Genomic DNA, 26,954 nt, shown 5'->3' on the forward strand with positions numbered 1-26,954 from the left:
CACACAGTACTGTAATGTTTTATGTATGGTCCCCAGTCTGATGTACTGAAAGCCTCATCAATATTTAAACAATGTTTAAATATGAAAAATATTCATACCACAGGAGCGTTACAGAAAAGTAACAGGATGGCCTGCATGGTAGAAGCATCATCCTGTTTCATCACAGACATTGTCTCATTTCTTGTCTTCCAGAAAACACTCATCATGTCTCAGTTTTTATATGCAGTGGTTGAGGTTTGCCAAAACCTCACTGCATAAATATTGCATTCAGTAAAACCAAATTTATTTGCCACATGCGATATTTAACTCTTTAAAAACTAATAATGGCTAAACTTTTATACGGGGGGCCATCACAGACCCGTCAGCAGACACGTTGGGTCAGCCGGGGTTTATACACTAATTAGAGTGGAATCTGTATGACACTGTACGCTGTCACCCCATCACACATAGGCCAAGTTCATTCAGGAGTAATTTAATTGCATACTTTATGTGTGAATTATTCACGCCCCAGCGGCTACATTGTATGGCGAGGACAAACACTTTTTATGTCATGATTTTTGGACACGGAGGATGGAAACAAGGATTTCGGACAGCGTGTTCTATTCCGCGCTGCAAATCATTTAAAGCGGTGCGATTATGAAAGAATAAATGTGGCACGGAGGGCCGCCATCTATGAAAAATTACCCTCCCAAACACATTTAAAAGCACTTTTGACACAACCACCACCCAAAAACACATTTACTACACCATGGAAATTTGCATAAGTTGTTTTTATTCATAGTTATTGTCCTTTTTATATTTCTTTTTTAAATTGTTTTGTCTTTTGTTGAGGTGGACATCCCGTAAAGTTAAGCCTGAAGCCCTTAGCTGAGTTGTTGCACATCACCCTCTGAACTGAAAAGAAAGGGTAAGAGGAGGAGTGGAGTGGGCTTTTCCTCCTTCTCTTTCTCTCGCTCTCTCTTTATCTCACTCTGTATCCCAACTCAACCTTTATTTTCATTTGTTTGAACAAAGAGTGTACCTTACAGTATATTTACACATCATACTGACTGGCTGTTTAACAATTTCCACTTAGATAATGCAAGGAAGATTGAATGTTTTCATTGTTTTCTACAGTCTTGTTCTCCTTTGACCCACTTTTCTCCTCTCATGCTAACTTTGTAGTGAGATTTTCCTTGTCATCATTGAGCTCTTCACCACCATTATGATCATCATCATCAGCGTCATAACATCATAATCACCGTTATTATATTGATATAACTCTTTTTCAATAGATTCCTCTCTGACAACTGTACAATCGTACACAGTGTTTGACTTTTATATATATTTTTGGGAATATATTATTTAAACCTAAGAAAAGAGGAACAGAATCCCAAGGAAAATATATTAGTATCCCAAAGTAACAAAATCATGCATGTTTTAATGTATTTGTCCATAAGAACAAAACAAAACAAAAAATGAACGTTATGAATGGGATCTGGTTTTATTTACAAATTGATCTTGGCACTGTTTTTGTTGTCTCTTGCTGGAAACTGGAATGATCATAAAGAATACTTTTGACTCTACGGAGCGTAACACTCTCCTGGTATTATAAGTCAGTGACCTGCTGTAAAAGGCAGGTTTGCGAGACATATTCTGTTTTTTGTTTTTTTTAAAGCACAAAAAAAGATAAAAAGAAAGAGGTGGGGGGAGAACAACATTAGAGACCAGGGGGCAGAACAGAAACAGTGTGTAGAAAATGTATTTCACTTCAGCTTTACACTGTGGCAGTTTCCTCTTTTAGGCAGAAACCCTGTGACATCATGTCTTACTGACATTTTTTTTTTTTTTTCCTCACAAACACGTCTCATCAGGTGCACTCACTGGTTACCATTGTTAGGGTGAAAATCCAAAAGAGAACATTGATTCTGTCAAAATTCTTCTCGTAAAGCAGCATTAATTGACTCTGGCAAATAAAATAAAGTAGACAAACGTAACCGAACACCACCAGTACAGACCTACTACCTCAGGTTTGGCAGGCAGGTAGGGGTAGCTGTCTAAAATTTCCAGTGTTGCCTCGTCAAACAAGTGCTTGACTGTTGATCCAAGGATCTTGTGTGTGAGCAAACATAAGGTTGTGTGTGTGTGTGTGTGTGTGTAAGTGTGTGTGTGTGTTTGGGTGTCTCTGCATACTCATATTCAGTGCAAACACATTGGGTAAAAATCCCATCTTGACCACGGCCCATCAGCTTTGTTGTTTCAACCGAAACACTTGAATCTACAGTATCGTCCATCTCTGACCGTCTCTTACATTTTTCAGTTCTCTGTTGCACCTCTTCAAAGAGATAAACCGTCAGGCAGACTGACATGCCTTTCGTTTATCCAGCCTGATGGCGGGCCAACTGCTGCCAAAGCAGCCCGCTTCACCCTCCCCAACCCCCATCCCACCCAGCCTCAGGTCCTAGCACAGCCCAATGTACTTGAGATTGTTCTGGATGATCACGTCCGTGACAGCGTCGAACACAAACTGGATGTTGCTGGTGTCAGTGGCACAGGTGAAGTGCGAATAGATCTCCTTGGTCTCCTTGTTGCGGTTGAGGTCCTCAAACTGCCGTTGCACATAGACAGCTGCCTCCTCATAGGTGTTCTGACCTTTGTAGTCAGGGAAGCACACTGTCAGAGGAATGCGTTTGATCTTCTCAGCCAACAGGTCCTTCTTGTTGAGGAAGAGGATGAGCGACGTGTTGGTGAACCAGTTGTTGTTGCAGATGGAGTCAAACAGACGCAAGCTCTCGGCCATGCGGCTCTGTGTGGATATGGAGAGAGAAAAAGGAATAAAAAAGAAGATGAGGCCACGAGGGAATGATTTCACAGCTAAGAAAAATGTACTATTTACTTTGAAGCAACTTCCCAAATCAGCCCAATTTATCACACAACCCCATTCAGACAAGCGCGATCATGTGATTTGGCAAAACCCAGGAGAGAAAATTAGACCATTTAAGGTCATGGCAAGATTTGAGGATGAAAATGAAGACAAGATAAAAGGGGATCTAAAGTCACAGATATCCACTTCACTAGCCAAAGGTATGGCTTCTCTGTTATGTCAACAGAGACTTGAGACTCAGACGGCTGAAGACCTGAGTTTGAACTCTCGCATTCTCGTCTGAAACAACTGACTACTTCTTTTAGCACCACTCTTGTTCTCCATGTCCAAAACTACCTATCAGTGACCAACATACTGTATATTTACTGTTCCATATGAACATTTGAATGGATCACCTGGATGCAGGCTGCTTTCACTGAGGACAGACTGCTTTAACTTTTTCATTTAGGACGCTGAGACTGGCTCGATGACATCGTTTTCTTCTTCATCTTTCAGCTTTGTTAATAAATCTTAATAAAGGTTCCCTCAATGTCAAAGATTTAATTAATCACAGCTCTCTAATGGAAATCATTTATGCCTGCCTTGATGCCTTGTGTCAGCATTAAACCAGAACATTAACAATGTACGGTAATATAATATATATGTAGATTTTTTTAAACCGTTTATCGGTTACTTTTGTTCGGATGTGATATTACAAAATGGATTCAAATGGATGGTAAAATATGCTGCTTCTATATAGTCCATGAATGAATCTCTGTGTGTAATGTCTATGCATGCCTATGTGCATGTATGCATGTGCTTTTTTTTTTTTTTTTTTCACTGTGTGCGCTCATGTGACGTTAAATGTATAAGAGAAAAAGAAAGAAAACAGAGAAAGTTGATCTGTTCATGGCAGCTGCTGGCATGTGGCGACTGGCCAGTAGCTTGTGACTGGGAGGTTGTCAGATGGAAGACTGCTGTTTAAAAGGTTACGGAAACAACATGATGCTCTGAGCAAATCACAAGATCTGCACAGCATGAAAAAAGATATTGAGGGGGAATAGTGAAGGATTAGACTAGAGCTAACCCTGATTATTCAGTGGTGTAAGTGCAGTATTTTTGGATAATGATGACATGACCACAGCTATGAGAAAGCTACATGTGTCTCTTATATGCAGCCTAAAAAATTATTTGAGAGCTTCTAAAAGACAATGATGGATTACTTATATCAACAAGAGCTGCCTCTTATGTTATAGTATGTGACCCCTTTTTTAAGTTTTTTTAAAGGCAGTGACATGAAGTATTGCCTAATAAAAACACACAAATGGTGAACTGATTTCTGTTGAACCACAAGTCCTGCAAACTAGCCACCGGATACTTTAAAAACATCTCATAAAAGACTTGTTCTCTTTATACGGTAATGAATTATCCAACGCCACAAGAAAATGGAAATAAAATAAGGTTTCTTGTGTTCAACACATATTGCATAAGAGTCTGTTAGCAGTCTTCATCCGTAAGCTTTCCTCTCTGCTCCCGTCCTCTCACATGTTGTGAGCCGATCAGATTGAAACATAAGCTATCTGTATAAGTATAATGTCCCCCTGGGGACAAAAACTGGCCCCTAAAGATTTTACACCACTCTTCTTTCCAGGGTGTCAAAACAAGAGTCCGGCTGCTGAGAGAGTATGGCAGGAGACAGACAACTGAGCTCAGGGAGTCTCTATACTTGGACACCACAGCGCTTGTACAGTAAGAGTTTCTTGATGGAGTTGGAGGAGGGGTAGAGCATGCAGACTCCCTTCCTTTGCTTTGTACTCACACTAAAACCACACACACACACACTCACACACTGCTTCTCCCCTCACCACCTCCTGACCAGAGGTGCAGGCCTTAATTAAGCTTAAGTATTAATGAGGAAGTTCATCCCAGTGTCATTGCTTTGTTTCCCATAAATACAAATCACTTAAGTGTGCAGCCACCCCTTCGTAATTCATTAAGGCTCATTTTAAATGTCACTGCCTTACAAGTAGAGGTGCCTCGCACTTCTCCACCGAGATGACTTTCTCTGTCAGCGTGTTTTTTTTCTGCTGTACCTGAGAGTTACATCAGTCAGGCTGCCACCTTTCTGTTTTCCCCTCTCTGTTTAATTACTAATGTCTCTGTTAATGTGGGCAGCAACACTGCTGGGCTGAGATTTGAAAACAAACACATTACAGTTGTACATATTATATTATTATCGCAAAATTACATTTTTGATTATGAGTAAACATAGTCTAGAATTTTACATTTGTCTTTTGTGATGTGTTGAGTATATGAGTTGAGGTGTGACTCGTACCTTAATACTACATGTAACGGTGGATAGTGTGTAGCGCTCAATCCACTGACAGTATAGGGAATGGATGCCGTGTCCGTGACATTACCCATAGGTTTCTGAAGAGTGTCGTGGCTCTGCCATGTTGGTGCCGTGGATCATTGGTGGATCTGAGGCAGACTGAATAAAGCCCTAACAGCACCTACCTATCAGCCAAAGTGGCCACTATGGTAATTATGCGTAGCTTTAAGCCTTAATATAATTTGAATAGGTGAGTTAATTAAACATTTTGACTAAGTACAGTTGGTATGATCAAGGGAATTAGCTATAGAGACCAAAACAGTTTTTTGTACCAGGCTGTAAACATGTTTATTTCTGCTGTGGGCAGTTTATTATGGTGGCTTATGGAGACTCGTTCTGTAGCCTACCTCAAGTGGACATTTGAGGAACTGCAGTTTTGTGGCTTCACTTCACAGCCACGGAGCTTGAGTCTGGAGTTCATCATAGAGCATTTCAATATAATTTAAAATCATTTATATAAATAAGATAAATGTGGAAAACATACAATAAATAGGCTTTTTCTATTACAGCAATAGCCAGATAGCAAAAGGGATACACTGAATCCTACTGTATGTGAACAGGTAAAGCCTGCTAAGGAGAATATTGGCAAAAAAAACAATTTTTTTCACTTGGCGTGTCCTTGAACAGTCTCATTCTGTTTCCTGGGAAGCTCTCTTTCAAAACACCGTTATGTCATATAAAAGCAATTCAATTACATGATAGTAATGCCTTTGATAACCCATTAGCACCGGTTAAGATGCTGTAGCTGGGTGAGGAGAGACTTTCCCTGAATACATGTTGAGGCACCTGTCTGTTGGTGTGATTTGAAGTCATTTCACATTCAGATCAGTTCAAACGTCGTCGTCTTTGCAGCACACGACAAACTTTTAACACACAAACACCAAACGCCAGTAATTAATTTGCATTTGTCTTTCATGTGACAGGTGATTCGTTCCCGTGTGAGGGATTAATGAAATAATAATTGCAACAATGGGGAGAAAAAAGCTGACACTGCACTCAGTGTGTGCTTTGGTGTTTGGCTAACACAAGCTTAAACAACTGCTCACCTCACGTCGAAGGCTTTTCATTTTCACCTCACACACACACACACACACACACACACAGAATTCACTGCAGTTGCTCAGCCTCAGCCAGTGCACATAAACCTGCGCTGCACATTCATAATAACGCACCCACAAAACACTCACGCAGGCACACAATGCGTGCACACACACGCACATACACACCTCATATCTATTCTCTCCAGCGCTGCTGTTTGTTCCCCCTCCCCTCCGCTCACCCTCCCCTCTCCCCTTCTCATCCTCCCTTCCCTAGTCACAGCTCACTGTCAACAGTGCAGGATTAGGAGCATTTGACTGGCCTGTTGCTAAGCAACCGTAGCCATGGCAACCGATTCATTATGAAGACAGGGATGGGACAGGGAAAATGCATCAGGGAATGGGTTGATGGGTAAATGTTGTACTGTAATTATTCTGGTGTATTTTTTTTTTCTGTCTTGTGTGAGCTGGTGCATTGAAACTGAACCGTTCTGGATCTCGTCTGACCAAGTTTGTTCTCTGCTCGTGTGACATTGAATAAAGCTTCGACAAACACTGAGCTTTGCCACCTTTTTTTCCTCCCTGTGCCATTCAACTCCCATAATCAGCCGTGGTGTGTTGTATTTCCGTTAGATAAGACAGAACTCACAGAGCCTCTATTGAACAAAGCACTGTGCCGCTATTGTTCTCAGGTTTTCAGAGCTTGCAACTTTCACTATGAAATAAAAGAGTCAGAGGTACACTTGAACTAGAATTCATGAGTCACCCTTGGTCCAGAAAGTTGAATTTGTGACTTTGTTGTACTACATTTTTGTTTCATCTCATAAAATTTGATATTACATAAATTAATAACCTCTTTTTCATGCATATGCATTCAATCGAATGCACTGTTGACTCAGTTGTGTGAGTGCTAAGGTAAAGAAGGTCATGTATTGTACTTACATGGCAATAGGAAGGTAAATATTACTGATGGTGGACGGAAACAATCTCCACTGCTAAGGCCGTAAAAACAAATTAAAATGACAACTCCCCTTAACAATGCACACATTGATAGCAGCATTCTAAGAGCTATTGATTGGAAATCAATATATATACTATACAACAGCTTTACTGTGTTCACCATTTCGTCATGGATGGTTTAAACCAATACACATGACATAGTGTCTTCGAATATTGTCCCAGCAACTAAATCTCTGTGCTGTAAAACTGAATACGTTAAGGATGTGGTCATGTCTTTGTTCTTTATCTAAAATCTGTCGAGTGTGCACTGTTTTTGTACCAGAGAACTGTGCCACATGGGATTTTTTTTTCTTAGCAGTATGTACCTATTTCCCCTGAGAGCAGTCTGCCTAATATTCAGCTGTTTACCAGAAGCTTTTTTTGCTCTAGTCGATCAACAGTATCTGTCTTTTCTTTAGATTTAAATATGTAGCATGTTTTCTGCCTGGCACACATCAGGCTTTAGTATTTTGACATACTTATTTCAGTAACTTGTTGAAATTATTCTGGATATTTTATTTGGAGGCATTGTGCATCGGTTTGTTGATTCTAAAGCACTGGATCTCAAACTATGGTACGTGTGCCACTGGTGGTACGCTACCTCCCTATAGTGGAACTTACAGGAATCCCTGAAATACTTAAAAAAAATGAAATGACTTCATTAAAAACATATTATACTATTAAAAATATGACATATTAACTAGTGGATCCAGGTACAGCAGAAAAAAAACACGCTGACAGAGAAAATCATCTCGGTGGAGAAGTGCGAGGCTTGTAAGGCAGTGACATTTAAAATGAGCCTTAATGCAACAATGAATGTAATTTAACATACAGCATGTTTTCAAAATCTTGTTTAGCATACATCTATATTTACAAGCTAAGATGTGATGGCAACAGAGCTAAGATAAATAATTGAGGCTCCAAACAGGAAATATAAGGAAGAGAACTGCAGATCAGGAGAACTGATCAGCTGCTGCATTTTCACATGGGTCATGTAGGAGGTACCTGGACAGCCTGATATTTCCTGAGGTGGTGAGTTTGAGAAACACATGGTAATATTATTCTGTATGCATGCTAAACTGTTGGATCTTTCACTTATTTTCTACACAAGCTTGTCAGTATAATTCTGACATCTTCACATCTGAATCAGGGTCAGCTTAATGATCCTTTACCGTCACATCACACTGACTTTGCACTAACTGATGCTGTATTTCCCATCAGCTGGTATATCATCGTCATCATCATGTAGAAATTGCAACCTGACACACGTAAGAGCACACAGATACAAACACTCTTATCTTTCTCACATTGCCGATGTATTGAGCATGTAGAGCCTAGACCATGTGTTAGGTAGCAGCTGTTCAGCAGTGTTGTGTCAGCCGACAGTGGTTATGGAAGCCTCCAAGATGAAGGAATTCGATGTGGAGCCTTCTGTATTGAGACATACCTGCACTCAGGCCAGTAACATTTAGATTAGGTGTACAGTGAATGTGACATTCAGAATACGCTGCTGCATTTTGCTTCTGCCTGGTGGATTCATGAGGGTGTGCCCTGATGGCCACCATTATGTGGTTTGGGAGAAGACTGACTCACCATCCATGGTATTCTATGAGTTACATGTTCTCATCAATAATAAGTACAACTATTTGATGTGGCTCAGTGGTTGGCACTGAACAAGATTAGGCGATAGACTGGCAGGGTGTACCCCGCCTCTCACTGAGCGCATGCTGGGATAAGATCCCAACCACTCATCCTGAATATGTTAAGTGATTTAGAAAGTGCATGGGCAATTGTTGTATATAGCATCGGTATTGTAGTACAGAATAACGCTATCACATCACAGACACACCGACTGAATGCTCTAAAGCCACGCCCACTCATAGGAGCAGTCAAGCAGCAATTTTGAAGCGACTGAAACGTGTTACATGAGTTCAGAAAATGTCTTACTTGACTCTGAGCGAGATGAATTAATCACTATCTCTCTGCTAGGGGTGCAGGTTTATGCTCAGGGTGGCATCAGTGTGTCATCGAGCCACGCTTTAGGACTGAAAACTGTTTTAATCTCTAATGATCAAAGTCTTTTCACATGTTTTCAGCAACTATTTTCCAACATATTTAATGTATTTACACAGATTTTAAGCTCATCTGTCAATAATCAAATGCTACCACAAGCCAACCATGAAAATGCCTGGATTTGAAGAAATCTCATTCATCCCTGTAGGCTCTGCAGCAGGGTTGCTGCTCTAATTTCAGGATGTCTTTCTCTCTGATACTTCCGATCCATTGCTTTCGTCTTCCTCCTCCTAGCATAGAATAATAAAAGTTGTTTTTTCCAGCACCTGTGAACTCCCATTGCTACACAGTGCCTTCACAATCTGCTAATTCTCACAGGTACAGCCTCACACATTATTCTGTGAACCCAATTAACACCATACAGCATTTTTCTCCTCAGACTTTATTTTTAACCTATAAAACTAATTGATTTCATGTTCCAACCTGGCACAGTGTACACCCTGTTTTATCCGGGTAACCCATGAATTATCAGGCCAGATCAGCTACAGGAATGACAAAAGTTTCCTCTGTGTTATTTCTTGTGGAGACTGTATAAAGAGGCGAACATGGATACTGGAACCTCTAGAAAGAAAAGGGTGATCATGCCTGTGAAGGAACAGAAGACAGATGATTTCTCAGAGTTGGTCTAGACTGAAAAAGTAGAATATCTATTGTTGACCTTTCATTATCGAAAACGGCTGTTATACAAGCAATAACCCACCCAACTATTCTAAAACACTCAGATAAGGAGATGGATATGCTATGGATAGCAAATTGTTCAAATTCCACAACCATGAAGAGGAGATAAGAAACACCGGACACTCTTTTCATTCAGACAGGTTTAAAATAGCTTTCCTACCACATTAAGGCAGAGTGAATGCATTTCAACCACTACCAGGAAATCAGTCCACTCATGACCACCGTCAAAGGACTTTGCTTGTGCACCATAAAATTTGGTTAAGGCTTTCCACAGCGTCTAAATGAAATGTAGAGGAATTACAATATGTAGGCATATTATTTAGGATAAACAGGGTTCTTCGAGTATTCCTAAATGCCTGGTGGGGATATTGGGACAACTAACTATTGCAGTTATGTCTTAAACATTTAGCTGATAGGCATATTTGTATGATAAATCCAATCAACAGTTAGTCTAAGAGGATACCATAGTTTTTCTGCCTTTCTGTGGCAACCCTCCAAACGGTAAAGGTCATTCATACAACCTCTGAGCCCTACATTTAGGTAGACTTTTTATTTTCGCATAAAATTAAAGTTTCACATACTTGTATCCTTTAACTGTAGACTTGTATGTCCACTAAATAGTTCACTCAGTAGAATGAACTTTAACACCCACCACGTGTTTGCTTAGGCCCGTTTGTTTTCCCACTTGAAACGATAAGCTGTTGAGCTTTTGTTCCCAGCGAAATAAACATATGTAATTTAAAAAAGAAAAGGCAACACATGATTCACTTGATCTACTGAAATAAATGCTGGGAAAACAATTATACTTTTAATTGCTGCAGCTTAAATTCAAGCTCTTTGTTCACAGTTTGCGAAATAAATAGCTTTTATCTTCAAAAAATATGCTGTTGCAAATTATATGTGCATGACAGAAACAAACAAAACAAAAAAGTAACCACAGCATGGTTGTTGTATCTAAGAAGGGGATGTACAGAGAGGAAATGACACAGCAGAACAAACTTGTGTTCTCTTTGCTTCTCGGAACAGTTATACCATTTTATACAAATATGATTTGCTTCGTAGTATTTACACCTTGCCGTAATTTCCCTTTATTCACTATATGAATATAGTAAAGTGTGTGTGTGGACTAGAATCTAGATACATAGATACATAGACCATTGCAGATTATTAGTCATGCATTATCTATGTCACGTAAGAGATATATTCTCACCACTCCTGTGAGAAATAAGTGTTGCATTTCTCATCACAAATGGTGTAAAAACTTTGTGCTAACTGGTTTCTCTTCAAATTACTGTGTTAGTGTCAGTGGCTACTGCATAAATGTGTACATATGTGTACATTTACTGTGAGTAAAAACGTGGCCCCTTTAAAATGAATTTTTCTTACCGTCTGGTTGTCCTCGTAGAGTTTGAGGTCATAGCCACTTAGCTCGACACAGAAAATGATTGCAGTCACGCCCTCGAAGCAGTGGATCCACTTCTTTCTCTCTGAACGCTGTCCACCCACATCTACCATCTTGAAGGTGAGCTCCTTGAAGGTGAACTTGTTCTCCACAATGCCAGTGGTCATGTCGCGGGATCGCAGGATGTCCTCTACAGTCGGGATATACTCGGCTGAAGAGATGCGATCCAGGTCATTCAGGTAGTAGGCAGTGTTGTCCTCTAAGTGGTACTCATTGGATCGTTGAAAGCACTCCTGGACCCCTGAGTCAGCCCATAGACGTTTCATGACCCCCAGCAGCTCTGGAGTGATCTCCCCCTTGCTCTCAGCCGGCCCTGTGAGGGCAAAAAGCTGCACAGCGTCGTAGGCGCGATCAGCATTGTGAAAGTCGATCTTGAGGGTGGTGAGGGCACGGATGATGCGGGTGAGCGAGTCGATGGCATTGTACAGGATGAGAGGCTTGTACTCCTTGCAGGCCTCCAGATTGAAGCCTCCACTGTGGATGATCTTCATCTGTTTGACTATGGTGCTCTTGCCCGAGTTGCTGGTGCCAAGCAACAGTAGCTTAATCTCACGCCGCTGCCGCTGACTCTCTGACCGCAAATGGCGGTCGATTCGCCGCGAGCGCCGTGCCGCTTCCTTCTCCTCCGAGCTCTGACGGCATCCCATGGTCCTCCACCACGTGGTAAGCACAAAGGAACTCGTGCTGCTGCTTGGTGGTAAAGCAATTTATAACGAAGTGGTGACCGAAAAGGACTTGGTGGAGGCGCTGGACAGGGTTTTTGCTAAAAGCAGAAATTTGCTGGGGAAGAGGCAGTCAACTTTTACAACAATTTAACAGTAGACAGGAGAGTCACCACACAGAGGAGTGACTCAGGAGTATTTCATTCTTTTTGTTCAGGTGCAGTCTCTGAGTCCTGTGTGGGCAGAACCCAGACTTGTGGGATGCCCACACAGCGCCTGGCACTGAGGTTGGACTGCCTGCTGAAGCCAAGGGAGCTGGGGTTCATAGCAGGGGCTCCCCCTGAGGAAAAGCTCTGGAGGAAGGCTGGGGAACGTTCAGTGTATGTCAGTAGAGAAAGTGTTTGGGCTTGGTCCGTGCGAATAGCAAAACACCCTCACTCTCCTCCCACATGGCTCTTGTGGTGCGTTGCACTTGTTTTTGCTCTTGCAACCAACCACCTCAGTTCGATATTTGGCACGTTTTGCTTGATCTTCTTGATCTTCTTGATAAAATCGTTTCTGCTTCTTCTGTGTTGCGATATCTCCCCATCAACTGAATGCCTCCGAGTCTGCCAACACACAAGACAGAGAAGACACGTGAATATGCATCTTTAAGACCAATGAGAAAACATTCAACATTTTGGAAACTGAGCTGGAGCCAGGCGGTAGTTAGCCTAGTGAAGCACAGAAGCAGGGGGTAACAAAAAAATACATCCATGTCATGTCTGAAGCTCACTAATTAACACGTATCTTGTTTGTTTAATCCCTACTCAAACAGATATGTGAAAATTACATTGGTGGTTGCCTGGTATGGCGCCATTGTTCCTGCATAAAGACCAAAGCCTGTGCTAACCGACTCTAGCAACTGAATAGATAAACCACAAATGATTTTTTTGCACTTGAACAGGTCAAATAAACATGAAACAATGTGCCGATTTGAGTTTAAATGAGCAGGATTTTTTAAAGTTTGGAGAGATTACCCTGATTCCAGTCTAAAATAGGCTAATTGGCTGTAACTACACAGTTTCAGTCTTGGAAAGAAACAAAGACAGTATGTGTATTTTCAAGCTGCTGAACTATCACTTTAAAAAAATATCAAATTGAATACTCTACCTTTAATCAGCAAATGGAAATATACTGATTACAATAAAAACATATTCAGACACATACTAACCTGCACACTTCCCATTCAACCATTGCCATGCTACCCTTATTCTGTGTATACTGCCTCTTCAGATTTCTGCTCCTAACAGTCACACACCCCAGCTCTCTCCGTCTGCAGTCCTGTGTTACCATAGACTCCGAGCCAAAGTGGATCACAGCCGACCACGCCTACCCATTTAACACCACCGCACGCACACATAGACTCATTATATGCACAATCAAGGTCAAACACACGCATTGAAACAGGCAGAGAAAAACAAACTCGCAGCATTTGAAAGGAAGCCAATGCAGGATTAAACGCGACACATGCGTTTCCTTGTAACCAATAGCATCTTCTGCTATTCACAGCACAGCACAGCACCTCTGACTGTCCTCGTTTTGATCTGCCACACTTTCCGAGCCTCTCAGCAAAAAGGCATCAGGTGAAATGCTTATTTACTATCGCAGTGGAAAAAAACAGGCTCAAGCCAGCAGGTGCCTCTCATGCTTTCATACCGCTGTAAGGCCTCTTCTCCTTTTGCCCAGACATATGTGTTTTTATCCAGAAGAGTCTCCACTGTGATCAGAAGAAGAATAAAAATATTTCTGGGAATATTTGAGTTCTTTCTGCGCCTGCTTTGATAGCTAATCGGGAGGCGGCGCCTTTACTTTAATAAAACAAACACTGAATTCTAATAACTTTGGGGGAATATTGTCTTTTAGTATGTGATAAAATTTAAAGCAAAAACTAATTTGGAGCAGCGAACGCCTGTGGGATTCTGTGATAAATAGATGCACATTGAAACAGGCTGCATGCTATTGGCTGAGTAACAAATGTGAAATCATACTGTGGCCTAGTTTTGTTTGGCGAAACTATACTCTGCAGACCTGTCACACACACACGCAGAGAGAGAGAGAGAAGAGAGAGCAATTCTCAGAGCTCGGCAAGTGAGGTCCACTCTTCAAATGACTGAGAGGACAAACAGAGCAGAACAAAGCCATAACAAAGCATCACAACACAAACAGAGTGGAGAGCATTGTTTCCTGGCTCCAGGCACCTGACTACCCTCTCAAAATGGCATACCCAGCCAAACCGGTTAATGCACATCACTGATTTTGAGAGCCTATGAAACACATTAAAGCTGCGCGGAAAGTCTTTTCAATTTGCCGTTTCAGAAATATGCAGCACTTGCATTTCACACTTTTTGAAGTCATACCACTTTAGATAATTGCTATGGAAGCAAAGTGTCGGCAGTGCAAAATCTGTGTATATTTATATTACATTAAATCCATATAAATAATAATATTCCCCATGCCATTACACTGCATAGAGTAAAACGTTGGTCTCCTGCTTACCTTCACCCTAATAACTAGAGCACAACACAGCGGGATGAAATGCCTGAAACTTAGAAGAATTTCAACAAAAAATAAACAGAAATTAATTAAGGAAGCGCCCATGGGGTAAAAATATGCTCACTCTTTGTAACAAATTACATTGCCTAATTTAAAGTTGAAATAGCTCGCCATGCAAGCAACAGCAAATAACTGACTAAAGGCCAGCAAAACACCCAAATCTCTACTTCACTCAGTAAAGATACATTTCCAGGCTTACCTCCTCCGATAACTCATATCTATCCTCATAAATGTCAAGCCATCTTACCAAAAAAACATTAAAAAAAGACTGAGGACACCTGTGCTATCGCACAGTTGGCCCTGGTATGAGGAGGAGGCGTGTCACTTTAAGAGTAAGTGAGTGGGGGTAGAGCAATGGGGGCCACAGAGAGAGGCCAGCATCTCCATGTATCATGCAGGCTGTGGTAATGTGATAGCCAAGATGAGACCGAATCTCCTGCCTTTAACTTTCACAGCTCCTGCTGCTGCTGCTGCTGCACACGGCCCCCATCTCTCAGCTCTCCCTTTCTCACTCTCCCATGTGCTTAACTCCTGTTATTAATTTACCATGCCGCAAATAATTACAATCACACCCTTTATTAGAGATGGGTACATGTAGTCACAGTGTCTTTCTGTTGTGTAAGGGCCTCTAATTTCCTGCTGCGGTTGTTGTGTCAGTTGATTTTAATCCATCAGAGGCTCGGACGCTAAATATATATAATGATAAATGCATTAAACAGTATAGTTTGGACAGTCTAAATAGACTCGCAAAGATCATTGTGTTTAAATAGTGTGGATATTTTCTAGATTTGTTGCCACTTTACACCTGGAAAGATAAGATAACTTGTTAAAGTGTCCAGGTAGTCATAAAGATTTTGTTTAAAGAACCACATAACTTTTAATAATAGATCAGCCGCAGGCATAGTGAGAACACCATCAGGTAAATGGCGACAATAAAAATTGGCGTTCCAGGTCAGTTCAGCCATTCTTAAACAAACACAGAGCATTCATTTGTATCTCATAGCAGCTATTTTAAAGAGTTACACAAGCGTGTTAAATCCATTATGTGTTAGTGTGGAATGAATCTTGCCGCGCTACTGAAGACACGTCATTTAAATCAAATGCAATTAAACCACATATAAATGCAGGTCGGTATAACGTGTCACGGTGACCCTGACAAATGTACGAGCGTCACAGGTGTGTCAGAGATGCAGAAAGAACAAATGCAGGAAATGTATTATATTTATGAATGGAAAGCAAATGTTTCTGCTGAAAGAGAAAAGTAAAAAGGCACAGGTGCGCTTTTAGTAATCTCGTAATGGTTTATGAATGAGGCGTGCAGGTGTGTGTTAGTGCTGTGGTCAGCAGGCTTGTGTTCGAATGAGGTGTTCCAGTGAAAATAAACCTGCTGTGGACAGGAAGCAGGAACGACACTCACACTTCACAACCTGTCAGTCATAAATAACAGTTGTTTTGAACAGCAGTTTCCCATTTATGACTTAACCACTTAACCAGGATCCATCTACAACAAAACATAAAAAATAGTCCATTCTTCACAGCTAAGCAGGCCAAGGATTTTTTAACAAGCAACCTGGGAACTGACACCTGTGTTGGGAAAAGTGACATTCAGTATTCTCATTAGGATTATACAGAGAGGCATACAGTATGTATGGCCAATTTAACCCTGACTATTCAGAGCAGTATGGTGTGAAAGGAAATGTGACCTTTTCATGAGATGTACGGTAATTCATATCCATATGCCCCATAGGTTAGCAGGCCTACTGAACTTTGGGTGTCACCGTCGTTCATTTGTAGTAAACATGTAACGAATGATGAATGCTGGCATTACATAAAGAGTTAGTTAAAGAGTTAGAGTGCCTCGAGCAAACTAACATACAGTACACGCACAGAGAAAAACAAAACAGCTCACATGCCTTACGATCAGCTGCACAGTGCTCATGCTTTCTCATCCAAAGGCAGCTGCTTTAGTCGCTGCTTCTAGCTTTCCCCTGGCTGCATGACAAAAAGAGGTTACAGAAAGACTTCTGTCTGGTCAGTGTCTACATACAGCGGTAGAGTCTTACTGGAATCTAGCAGAGCGATTTTGACAATAATATCCAAAACACCGGCAGTGAAACAGTAGCTAATCCCCAGATCTGTGCTAAGTCTGTGCTATTGTGTCAAGATTAAGCAGTTAAAGTGAAACTGTGATCAAACCTTTAGGCCGTGTCGGATATTTATGAGCTCTGCGGCAACTGTCAAAACCAACTATGTGCGATTTTTCACTTCTGGACTCTTTGTTTTCAAAATTCAGAAAAATCAGCAGCAGCCCAAAAAAACAGCCCATGCCGAGCCAAGCAGGCCTCTAAGCGAGACAAGAGGCTCTGCTGGAGAGACGTTATTAATTTATGTGATGCCACAGAGGCAGTGAATAAGAAATGCATTAGTGGGAAACTGCGAGGCGATCGATAGGCATGCTTTCTTCAACTACTGTTGTCTTCAACAGTTTACACAGTCACCACAAGGTTGGAAGACTACAAGGAGGAATTTGACCAGACGTTGATGGAGTTGGTTTGAGTTAAAATGACAAAATTGGAACAAATGGAAAGCTTTAATTTCCAAACAAAGGCATATGTCATGGAAAATCTGCTGAACGGATGTTGAGGCCGACTAATCCTCTTTGAGATAGACATGATTGTTAGCATTCTTTCCACACAGGGCACGCGCTGATTCGAAGCACGCCAGGGAAGAACATCATTCACGACTAAATGGAATGAAATGATAAAAATGCACCAATGTGAAGATTTGCACACACAAATCAGGCTGCTGACCCTGTGTTGAGGTGGAGGTCGGGTTGATATTCACCGGTTTGTGTGGATCGTCGGGAGCTGTGTTGATGAGCTCTGCACACCTGCTGAAGGTTTAGTGAAATGTCCATGGACGTTAGAATTTCTTTCATAGGGATGAGAAATTTAAACTCTGGTCGCGACACTGTTGACAGTTGAAACACACACTATCAGAAAATCAACTGCAACTGTAAAAACAGTAAACAAAAGAACAACAGTCCTTTTGAAAGAGCAGACTTAGGTTCCATTTGAGCAGTGAGGCTCAAGTGTTGAATATTTATATATATTTCTTAGCACTGCTTGGTTGGTCATTAACAATCATAGACTTGAGCCTGTAATTGCTGGATGATTTTAAATATTTAATCAGGAGCAGGCATGTTCTAGCAGCTGTTGCCTTTTCAATAAAGTATAATATTCCTCTTTTCAAGTTGCATATTTTGAAAGAAATTATTCTTTATTGCTGTGTGACTTATTACTAAATGAACAAAAGGAACCAACAATAAATTCAGAGGCAAAACACAGGATAGATGTGCCCTCTATAAAAAAATGGACACAGTAAAGATCAGTAACACCAATGAACTAAGGCTGAAGGCACTTACTAGAGAGAAATCTTTAATTTTACTCAGTCTTAAGCGAAGCAAAATTTAGTCTAAAGTAAAATTCAGTTTTAGATTGAAGACATGCGGTTTCAATCTCAATATTGTGGCCCACAACGTCTCTGTGGTTGATGGTCTACACATGACTCAAATCAAGCTCAAACTCACTTTAAGCTAGTCTGGCTTGATAGATTTAGAACATGTTTGAGTGAGGTAGACACCCATATGAAAGAAATTAGTTGGTGTTTGTTGTAATATATACAGTTTTTATATGATGATTATGACCACTGGCAATAATATATGCCATCATATTACCTGCTATATGTTTAGTAAATATCTTTATGGGATATATTTTAAATTTAAAGCAACTCATTAGACATTTTGGGGGGTAGTGTGTTATATTTTAAAGTGTTTTCATAGACTGCACATACATTTTATCTAAACTGAGAATAGTGTTGAATCAGCACCCATCTGAAACACTGTTAACACAACTAAACCTGACAACGGAGGGAGGCATATCGCAGGGTTATTATACTGGACTGATTAAGTACACATATGCCTTATAAACTGGTGATTCATTGTGTTTTTATTGGCTGTCAGTGTCAATATTGACTCTTTTGACAGAGTGTAGACTAAATTATGGAGAATGGAAATAGGAGCTGAATTAATCTGTTTGATTTAATTTATTTTCCTAAGTTGATGGAGGGAAAATATTACAGAAATCTGAGATGTGTCATATTTCATATAATCTGTCTATATATGCCTATATAATGTATCTGTACAGATTTTAAAAGGGCTGCTGCTATAATTCACAATGACAAGGTCACGTTTTGACAAAAGAATGAAGGCATAACTGCATAACTTCTTTTTCTGAAACTTTAAGCTTAAAGGATCAGTGTAGTGGATTTAGTACCACCTAGTGGATTAGTTGCTGATTGCAACCCTTTTGCCTCATTCTCTATGGCAAACTACTATGGTGGCCACATAAATGCGCTAAAACCTGAAAGGCCCAGTGTCTCTTTTGTCTGTTGTTAGGCTACTGTAGAAACATGGCGGTTCAACACGATGGATCAGCAGTGTCTGAAGATATATATAAAAACATAATAGTGAATATTATATTCAATATCTTCCATATTGTGTAAATAGAGCCCCATAAATCTTACACATTGGACCTGAGGTCTTTAAATCTTCAGTAAGATATTGAAATAATACAAGCAGTTCACCGTAGAACATCTACTTATACACCTACTTCCTAAGGACAGAGCCAAAAAGATCAGTTCAGATATTTAATCAGTTCCTCTTGATCTCCTGGAAAGATTCTTGAAGTTGTCTGGCAAGGTCTCCAGGAATTCCTACATCTAGCAGCTAATACTGTACAACACGGGAGGCTACTTTTCAGATTACAATCTTAATCTGTCAAAATCCTTTTGCCACCCTAAACAGCGTGTTATGAATAGAAAAGAAATGTCTGTCGCCAATACAGCTATAATCTTATATCTTATCCAATATGATAATCTTTTTTACCACACTGTATTTACTGTGTTACCACTAAGAACAAATGGTTGATGGCATTTTGAACTGATTTGTAATGGTGGCAAACCGTGTGGATGTTTTGCTCCAGTTCCAAAGGCCAAAGACAGAAAATGAGATTGACTTGAATTGACGTTTTACTCTTTACTGTAATCAGTATCGAATCGCATGCGAATCAGTACATGTGAGGCAGTAGTCCAGCTCCACAGAACTGATCGTGTTAATAGAGAGATTTCTGACTTACCAAAGGCCAGAATGAAGCTGTAAATTATATGTTGATTATCAATAGGTCACTTCACTGAATGCTTTATTTTGTGCAATTTAAACTGGATAAACTGCAGCTAAGATTGTGAAATGTGAGGCAATAGGCAGTCTTTCAATTTAATGCTCCTAGAATCAGAATGGTAGATCAATGTCACCCCCAATGCCAATTACTAACACAGATCCTGTATCACTGAATCAAAAATATACTGTGTGTCTTGCTAGTAATGAGTAAAATACATGCTTTTCTGTCCATATCTCAGCGGACCGAAATAAATGAAGTCTTCCAACCTAGAAGGCCTGTGTCTGTGTGATGAGTCAGAGCTTGTGGTCGGCCCATCCTACGTCAGAATCATATGAGATATAGGTCGCAGGCAGAGTGATCATCAGCACCATTCACCAGTTTCCACCACTTTATGCAAGATTTACCATTTGATCCTAAAAGAGCTGCATCCAGGTTTCATTTTCCGACAGAAATACAGTGCAAAGTGAATATCGAACAAGCTGTGCACCTTTTCATTCAGACTGAACACCTAGTTAACCACATTTATGCAGTGAAGACACATTTTAAATGGGCTGTCAAAGAGTCTCAGGCCTGTCAGCAACCATGTGTCTAGGATTTCTCTACAAGAGGACTCCTGGGGAGACGTGTCTGAAAGCCTCTACTGTCACATAGCACCATTGCATCAAAACCATATGTTAGGTGACATTGTGTCTAATGGACTACCCAGAATTCTTGTTACACGTTTTGTGCTTACGTTAGGTGAACTAAAAACCATACAAGATCAGTTCTGTGTTACTGTAAGTACTTTAATTAAAAATACTTACCTGTATTAATCAATACTTGAAATCATGGAGATCTATCATCCACAGCTCTGTGGAGCTTTTGAGCCTCTTTTACATTATTGTTTTGGTCCCTGCATTTTTACTGTACGCTTGAATCTGCTATCATGAACACCCACATTAAAAATGTTAGACAGTAGACACAATGTTAATGACTAGCTAATGATGAAAGTGAAACATCACCTAAACAGCAGTTGGTGGAGACCAAAAATGGAGCAAAAAAAAAGAGAAGATGCCAAATGGATGCCATGTGTGCTGGACATGTAGATGACTGTTTGCTAACACATCCACTGTAACAACTTCATTAACAACGCTGTGATATGATCGGCGCTGTGTAGAAAAGGGTCTTGTTTTGTGTTACCTTGTGGCAGAAAAACGTGAAAAATTTGACCATAAGTGCTCTTAGCTTAAGACATCTGTAACATGCACGAAAATGTCATATTTGCATTTTCTATTGATGTGAATATACCGCTTCATTATGAATGTACCAAATCATCTGGGAGTTAAAACTGAATCAAACACCGGGCAGTAAACTGAGGTCACTGCCATTACTTAAAAATATAATCTAATAATTGCACCTTGTTATTAAACTCTCACAATGTTTGGTCAACATTTCGTGTTATCGCTCCCTGACGTGCCGTCCTGAATGCGGACTTCAGAGAAAGATGCCAGTATACTGTACACATGTGAGGACACTACTCATTCATTATGGAAAACAATGGTGGGCAGTGTTCTCCGTTTTCTGCTCCCCCAAAACAGTGGGACTGTTTAGAGGGTGAAGATGGGGTGGGGGTGAGGTCTCTGTATGCTAGATGCTTTTTCGTGATAATGCTCTGTTTAACGTTCCTGATCTCAATGGCTGTGTTCCCCTTTCTCCAATCCAGCGGGTCACACTGAGTCACAAGGCCAGCCAGCGATGACAATGGCATGTTTGTGCACAGGCTGAGCTATGGGTAGGCTGTCTGAAGTGAAGGGATAAGATGGCACAAGGTGGACAGTAGAGTCTGGTGTGCGTGCGTGTGTGTGTGTGTGTGTGTGTGTGTGTGTGTGCACTGGGGTACACCTTCGGTTATCTGCCTGTGTATACATTTGCTGTCAGTGCACACAGTTGTTTTCTTCACACTTTATATCACTTAGATCAAACCAATTCAGGTTAGTGTTACATGCAGTCCAATCTACATTCAAACACTCACTCCGGCATAATATTAATTTGGGTCATGACAGATAAGATAAACGCTTTCTGCAACGGAAAGGAAATTGTACGTAACGGACACTTTCAGGCTTCTACAACCCACAGACATTATCTGCAGCTGATGATTTGATAACTGGAACAGGAAGAGGAAAAATATCTCATGCTGCAGCAGATGCAACAATGTAACAGACATTAACCCACCAAGTCAGCACTATGAAATAAATCTTGTAGGGTCAACGGTCAGTGTAATAGATGCTAAAAAGACAAATAAAGAAAAAAACATCTCACATGTTGCAGTAGAGGTGGCTGCCTCTGCTGAGACTTTGCAAGATCTACCCTAAGTGACCTTCCAAAACCTGTATTTTTATTATAGATGTGTATATGTTTGCTGTATTACCAAGCCTCCAACAGATGCCAGCCACTTTAACTGTATGTACTCTGTGAGGATGAACGTGTGTGTGTGTGTGTGTGTGTGTGTGTGGATGGAAAAAAGACATGAGAAAATATCACCTGTTCAAACAAGCAAACATACTGTGTGTTAAACACAGTATCACAAACACTATTCTACGATTTGTTGTAAAAAAAAAACGTTGTGGTAAAGGCTGAGAGGAAAAATCCCGGTGGACAGTTCCCGGTGGTTAGCTTCACTCCACTTTCAGGTATTTTCTTGGAAGAGCAGATGTGCGTGCCATCATCAAAACAAACTAATTGTTGTGCTGTAAACTTTATTTTTGGCCGTATTCCTGAAAGCCTGCATTAGTGCCATGCAGAACATACAGCATGTGGGCATATACGTGCATGCAGACATGCATATACACACTCACTTCTTTCATTTCTTTTTAGTGCAGATCCACATCCCTCACAAGTGGGTAGTAGGCCATACACTCCCTCATCATCCCGTCCCCACCTCCCCCCTCTTGTCCACCTCCTTGTTGTCATATGACCGCTGTTATGTGTGTGCAATGGAACACAAAGTTGCTCTGTTAGTCCCCTCTGCTCTGCCCTCTCAGATTTGAGTGCTGGAAGTAAGGCCCTCTTACTCGCCCGGCCTCAGGAAAACAGACAGGCCCCTGTATGAGACTACCAGCAAAGATTAGAAAGGAGGGCAAAGAGAAAGAGAGGGATGAATTGAGCTGATGTTATTTTATGTAACACCAAAAGATAACTTAATCCGTACTTATTCACAGAGCCCCGCCCTAAAATGTTGTTCGATTTAACCGACAGCTTCCCTCACTAAGGCTCTACTGTTAATGTTAATTTTTAATTTATTAGTCCTCTCTACATCTGCGCCTGTCGAAAAGAAACAGTGTCTTACAGCCGTTTGTGTGGAGATGACACTTTGTCCTAGTACCTGGCAAGGATTAAAGACCCAAAACAAACACGAATGCTGAGCCAGCTGAATCAGAGCAATGCCCTGTCTGAAGATACAGAGTGACAAAGCAACTGGGAGATTTTATGGATAAATACTTGCTCTGTGCGATATCTAAAAAACCTCTGCATGGTGTCAAAGATCAGTTTTTATGTTAATCCTCAAAACTAATAAAGCAAACACACAAGATGTGTGTGGTAATTCTGTTACTCTCTCTCCAGGAACTAAATGACATTTTAGATTAATCATTTTATTAAGTAGGCTGCCGAGGGAACTAGGCTTGGCCCCCTTGGTACTTAACTGTAACAGAGCTGAGTTTAATTGTCCGAGTCAGCGGTGGGCTCACCTATAATGTTAAAGATGGCTAAAGGTCCACTGGACATTGGCCTCCTCAGTGTGCTGCTACCTCAACAGCCACTGTCGCTTTAAAACCAAGTCTGTCCCCGCTGTCCCTTGCCATTATGTCACCCAGTGGAGTGGATGTGGCAAGTAACAAAAGAGGTTGAAGGAGGTCAACTTAGCATAGGTTTTGTCCCACTATTGGTCATGTTTTTATACGTAATAAAGGTCACTTGAGTGGCAGCATATTTCATACTAAGAGAAATAAAACATCAGCTGTTGGAAGAGGCGTTATGCTTAATTTATGTCATGTGTATATTAGACACTGATTTAACAATTCATGTGGACGTTTGTGTGTTTGCAACACTTGATCAGAAATCAGAGCAATGCTATTTCTTCCAATATTATCTTCAAACAGACAGGTATAAGGGCACGATGACATTTTTCGGCGTGCGTGTTTGTGTGTGAAACTTGGTGAAGGCCCATTATGTAAGCATGTGATTAACCTTTATATTTCACACTAGATGTCGTTCATCCATCATTTTAAAGCCAAGGTCATCGGTGACCTGACATTTTTCTGCCATGTTGCAGACGAAAACATTTTGCAGCTTAAACAAAAAAAAAGAGTGACTGATCAGTGAAATGATAATGACTGAGACTAGTAGTTGATATTGTCATGAAGATGATTAAGTATCTAGATCTTACTAGATACTTACTACTATCTACTTGAAAAACATGTGAGTGAATAGTGAGAAAATTTGGACCTGAAAGGTTTGACTGTTGCAAAAACTTTTTTATCTGATTTCCGAAATCTAAAACCTTTTTTTTTCCAAGAAGAACAAAATACTTCAACTTGCAGCTACCCACAGAGGCTTATCACAATCTGTCAGCATTACACTGTGACAGCGATCAATATTTTTCTATCCAGTTTTTCTCACAAACACCAATCATGCAACATTACAAGGGGGGTTCAGCATAAGTATCAATCTAATATACCGTGATCCATTTAGGTATCAGTGCTCAAGAGATAAAGGCACAGTGGAATTTATCCACCACATCGAGGCCCTCGGAGATCTGAGCGTGTTTGGAGGCCTCGGTGCGAGCTGCTGCCTGTGGAACTATCACAGACACAGTAAGCATTCTTTCTGTGTCATATGCTCGGAAAAGCACGTCCTTCTACCACCGTGAAATTATCACGGCCTTTCTCCCATCTCTCTTTCAGCCAGTCTGTTCCAAATCTTCTCTTCCCTTCTTTCTCTCTCTCTCTCTCTCTCTCTCTTGCTCTCTGCTGCATCAACCTCCGCCCCTCTGCCCCATCTGCCTCCCTACTGTTAAACCCCCCCAGCCCCTCGACCCCTCCCTGCACTGGTTCTCTCTCTCTCTCTCTCTCTCTCTCTCTCTCTCTCTCTCTCTCTCTCTCTCTCGCTCAAGCATGTAACACAAATACACATACAGTACACGCAAATACACATGCTCTCCTGATGCTACACGACCGATCCCAACCGCCACTGAAGAGAAAATACAGTAACGCTCTGTTGAAAACGCGAAAGATGAAACAGAGAATGTCACAAATCATCCTGCTTTTGTCTGCTGAGTAACAAACATGCTCTGCTCTCTCCCTCCCTCCCTCCCTCACCCACCCACCCACCCCGCACTGTTAAGATTTACATTCGTAAACACGCACAAGCAAACGCGCACATAAATGAACCAAATGCATCCAAGCTTGAGATTATTAATGAACGTCGATGTTTAAATATCCAGCAGACAGCAAGCTCTGCTGCCAGGCCACAATCCCCCCCCCCCCCCTTATCCCAGTGCCCGCAGAGCCAAGCTCCACGGGATTTGCACACCTCCCACTGCAAATTCACATCCAACGTCTCGTAAAGCCAGTTGTAAGTACTGAACACCTGATCGTGTGTGATTGGTCTTCGACTCCCTCATTTCCCCCTCTTTCTATTTCATAGCTCTTGGCCTGGACAGAGTGCACAGAGACATACCCGCAAACAAACACATACGCACACACACACACACACACACACACATCTTTGATGCATCCTTCACTTGTCCTACATAGAGTAATTACATGAACTAAGCGCTGTGCTCACATAAAAGCATTCTGTAAGACTCAAAGGATGCTCTGAGGAGATGATGAGTCAAATACCAAACATAAAATAGCACAGCGCTAGCAGGGTGGAGGAGGGGACTGGACAGGCTGCTTGCCTGGTGCCATCTCTGAACATCACCTTCTCCATTTTATCAGAAAAACACACTCGCCCTATGCAGAATGCCTAGAATGGAAAAGCATCTTGCTCCTCCTCTGTGTGTCTAAAGCAGGGCAGCCTTGCAGTGATTACAAAAACAAGCTGTTGTGTCTGTTTGAGAGTAGTCAGGCTTACCGTGTTCACAAGCCAGCATCCATTTACAAAGGATACTGCAGACAAGCCCTTGCAGGGAGAGAAAGGCTCTGTGCAATCCACCTTTAGTCCTGCTGCTTCATCTTCATGTCTTCCTCATATTCACAGTCACACACTCACATACATCTCTCTCTCTCTCTCTTCTCTCTCTCTCTCTTTCTCTCTCTCTCTCTCTCTCTGTCTCTCTTTCAGCGCCCCTCTTTCGCTGTCTTATTAGCGTCTGTGTTCTATATCCTCTCTTGTTTGCTCCAAGGCAGTTGAGACACTGCAGCGATGGGGGTGGAGGGCGTGTATATATGTGTGCGTGTGTTCGAGTGTGTCAGAGACAGAGAGGCAGAGAGAGGGAGTGCAGGACAGAAATGAAGGGAGGAGTCAGCAGGGATAGAGAGAGAGAGAGAGAGAGAGAGAGAGAGAGAGAGAAGGGGGAAATGGTCAGGATTAAATCATGAGAGTAACAGAGAGAGAGAGAGAGAGAGAGAGAAAACAGGCTTTGATGGGGTAGCTACAGCATCCAGGGTATCTTTATTTCATGCTGTAATGATAAAATATACATTGGCCATTAAGGAATCTGAGCCCTGCTGGCTAGAACAGAGGCGAGGCAGTGAGTAGATCTGTTTCTTGGGGTATTATATGCTTGCTGACAGGCCAGCAGCAGGATTGGTTGTGATTTCATTGATGACTGAAAAAACATACAAGATAGGGAGAGAGGGATGAGGAGGAGGAGGAGGAGGAGGAGGAGGAGGAGGAGGGGACTGGAGAGAAGAGGAGAGGAACGGAGGGGAGGGGAGTAATGACGACAAAGGAATGGGAGGAGGATTGGACGATGGTGTAATGTGCTGTTTCCG

At 41.3% G+C, this 26,954-nt stretch overlaps 1 protein-coding gene across 1 annotated transcript; it reads right to left on the reverse strand.

Annotated features, from left to right (window-relative positions):
• Nucleotides 1-26,446, reverse strand: gnaz (guanine nucleotide binding protein (G protein), alpha z polypeptide). Its single transcript, XM_010736506.3, has 3 exons — nucleotides 26,092-26,446; nucleotides 11,408-12,753; nucleotides 1-2,785 (listed from the first exon to the last, which is right to left on the reverse strand). The coding sequence occupies exons 2-3, from the start codon at nucleotides 12,128-12,130 to the stop codon at nucleotides 2,441-2,443; spliced, it is 1,068 nt and encodes a 355-aa protein (XP_010734808.1). The 5' UTR covers nucleotides 12,131-12,753; nucleotides 26,092-26,446; the 3' UTR covers nucleotides 1-2,440.
• Between the last annotated feature and the right edge of the window lie 508 nt (nucleotides 26,447-26,954).

Source organism: Larimichthys crocea, chromosome IX, assembly GCF_000972845.2.
Source record: "Larimichthys crocea isolate SSNF chromosome IX, L_crocea_2.0, whole genome shotgun sequence".
NCBI lineage: Eukaryota > Metazoa > Chordata > Actinopteri > Sciaenidae > Larimichthys > Larimichthys crocea.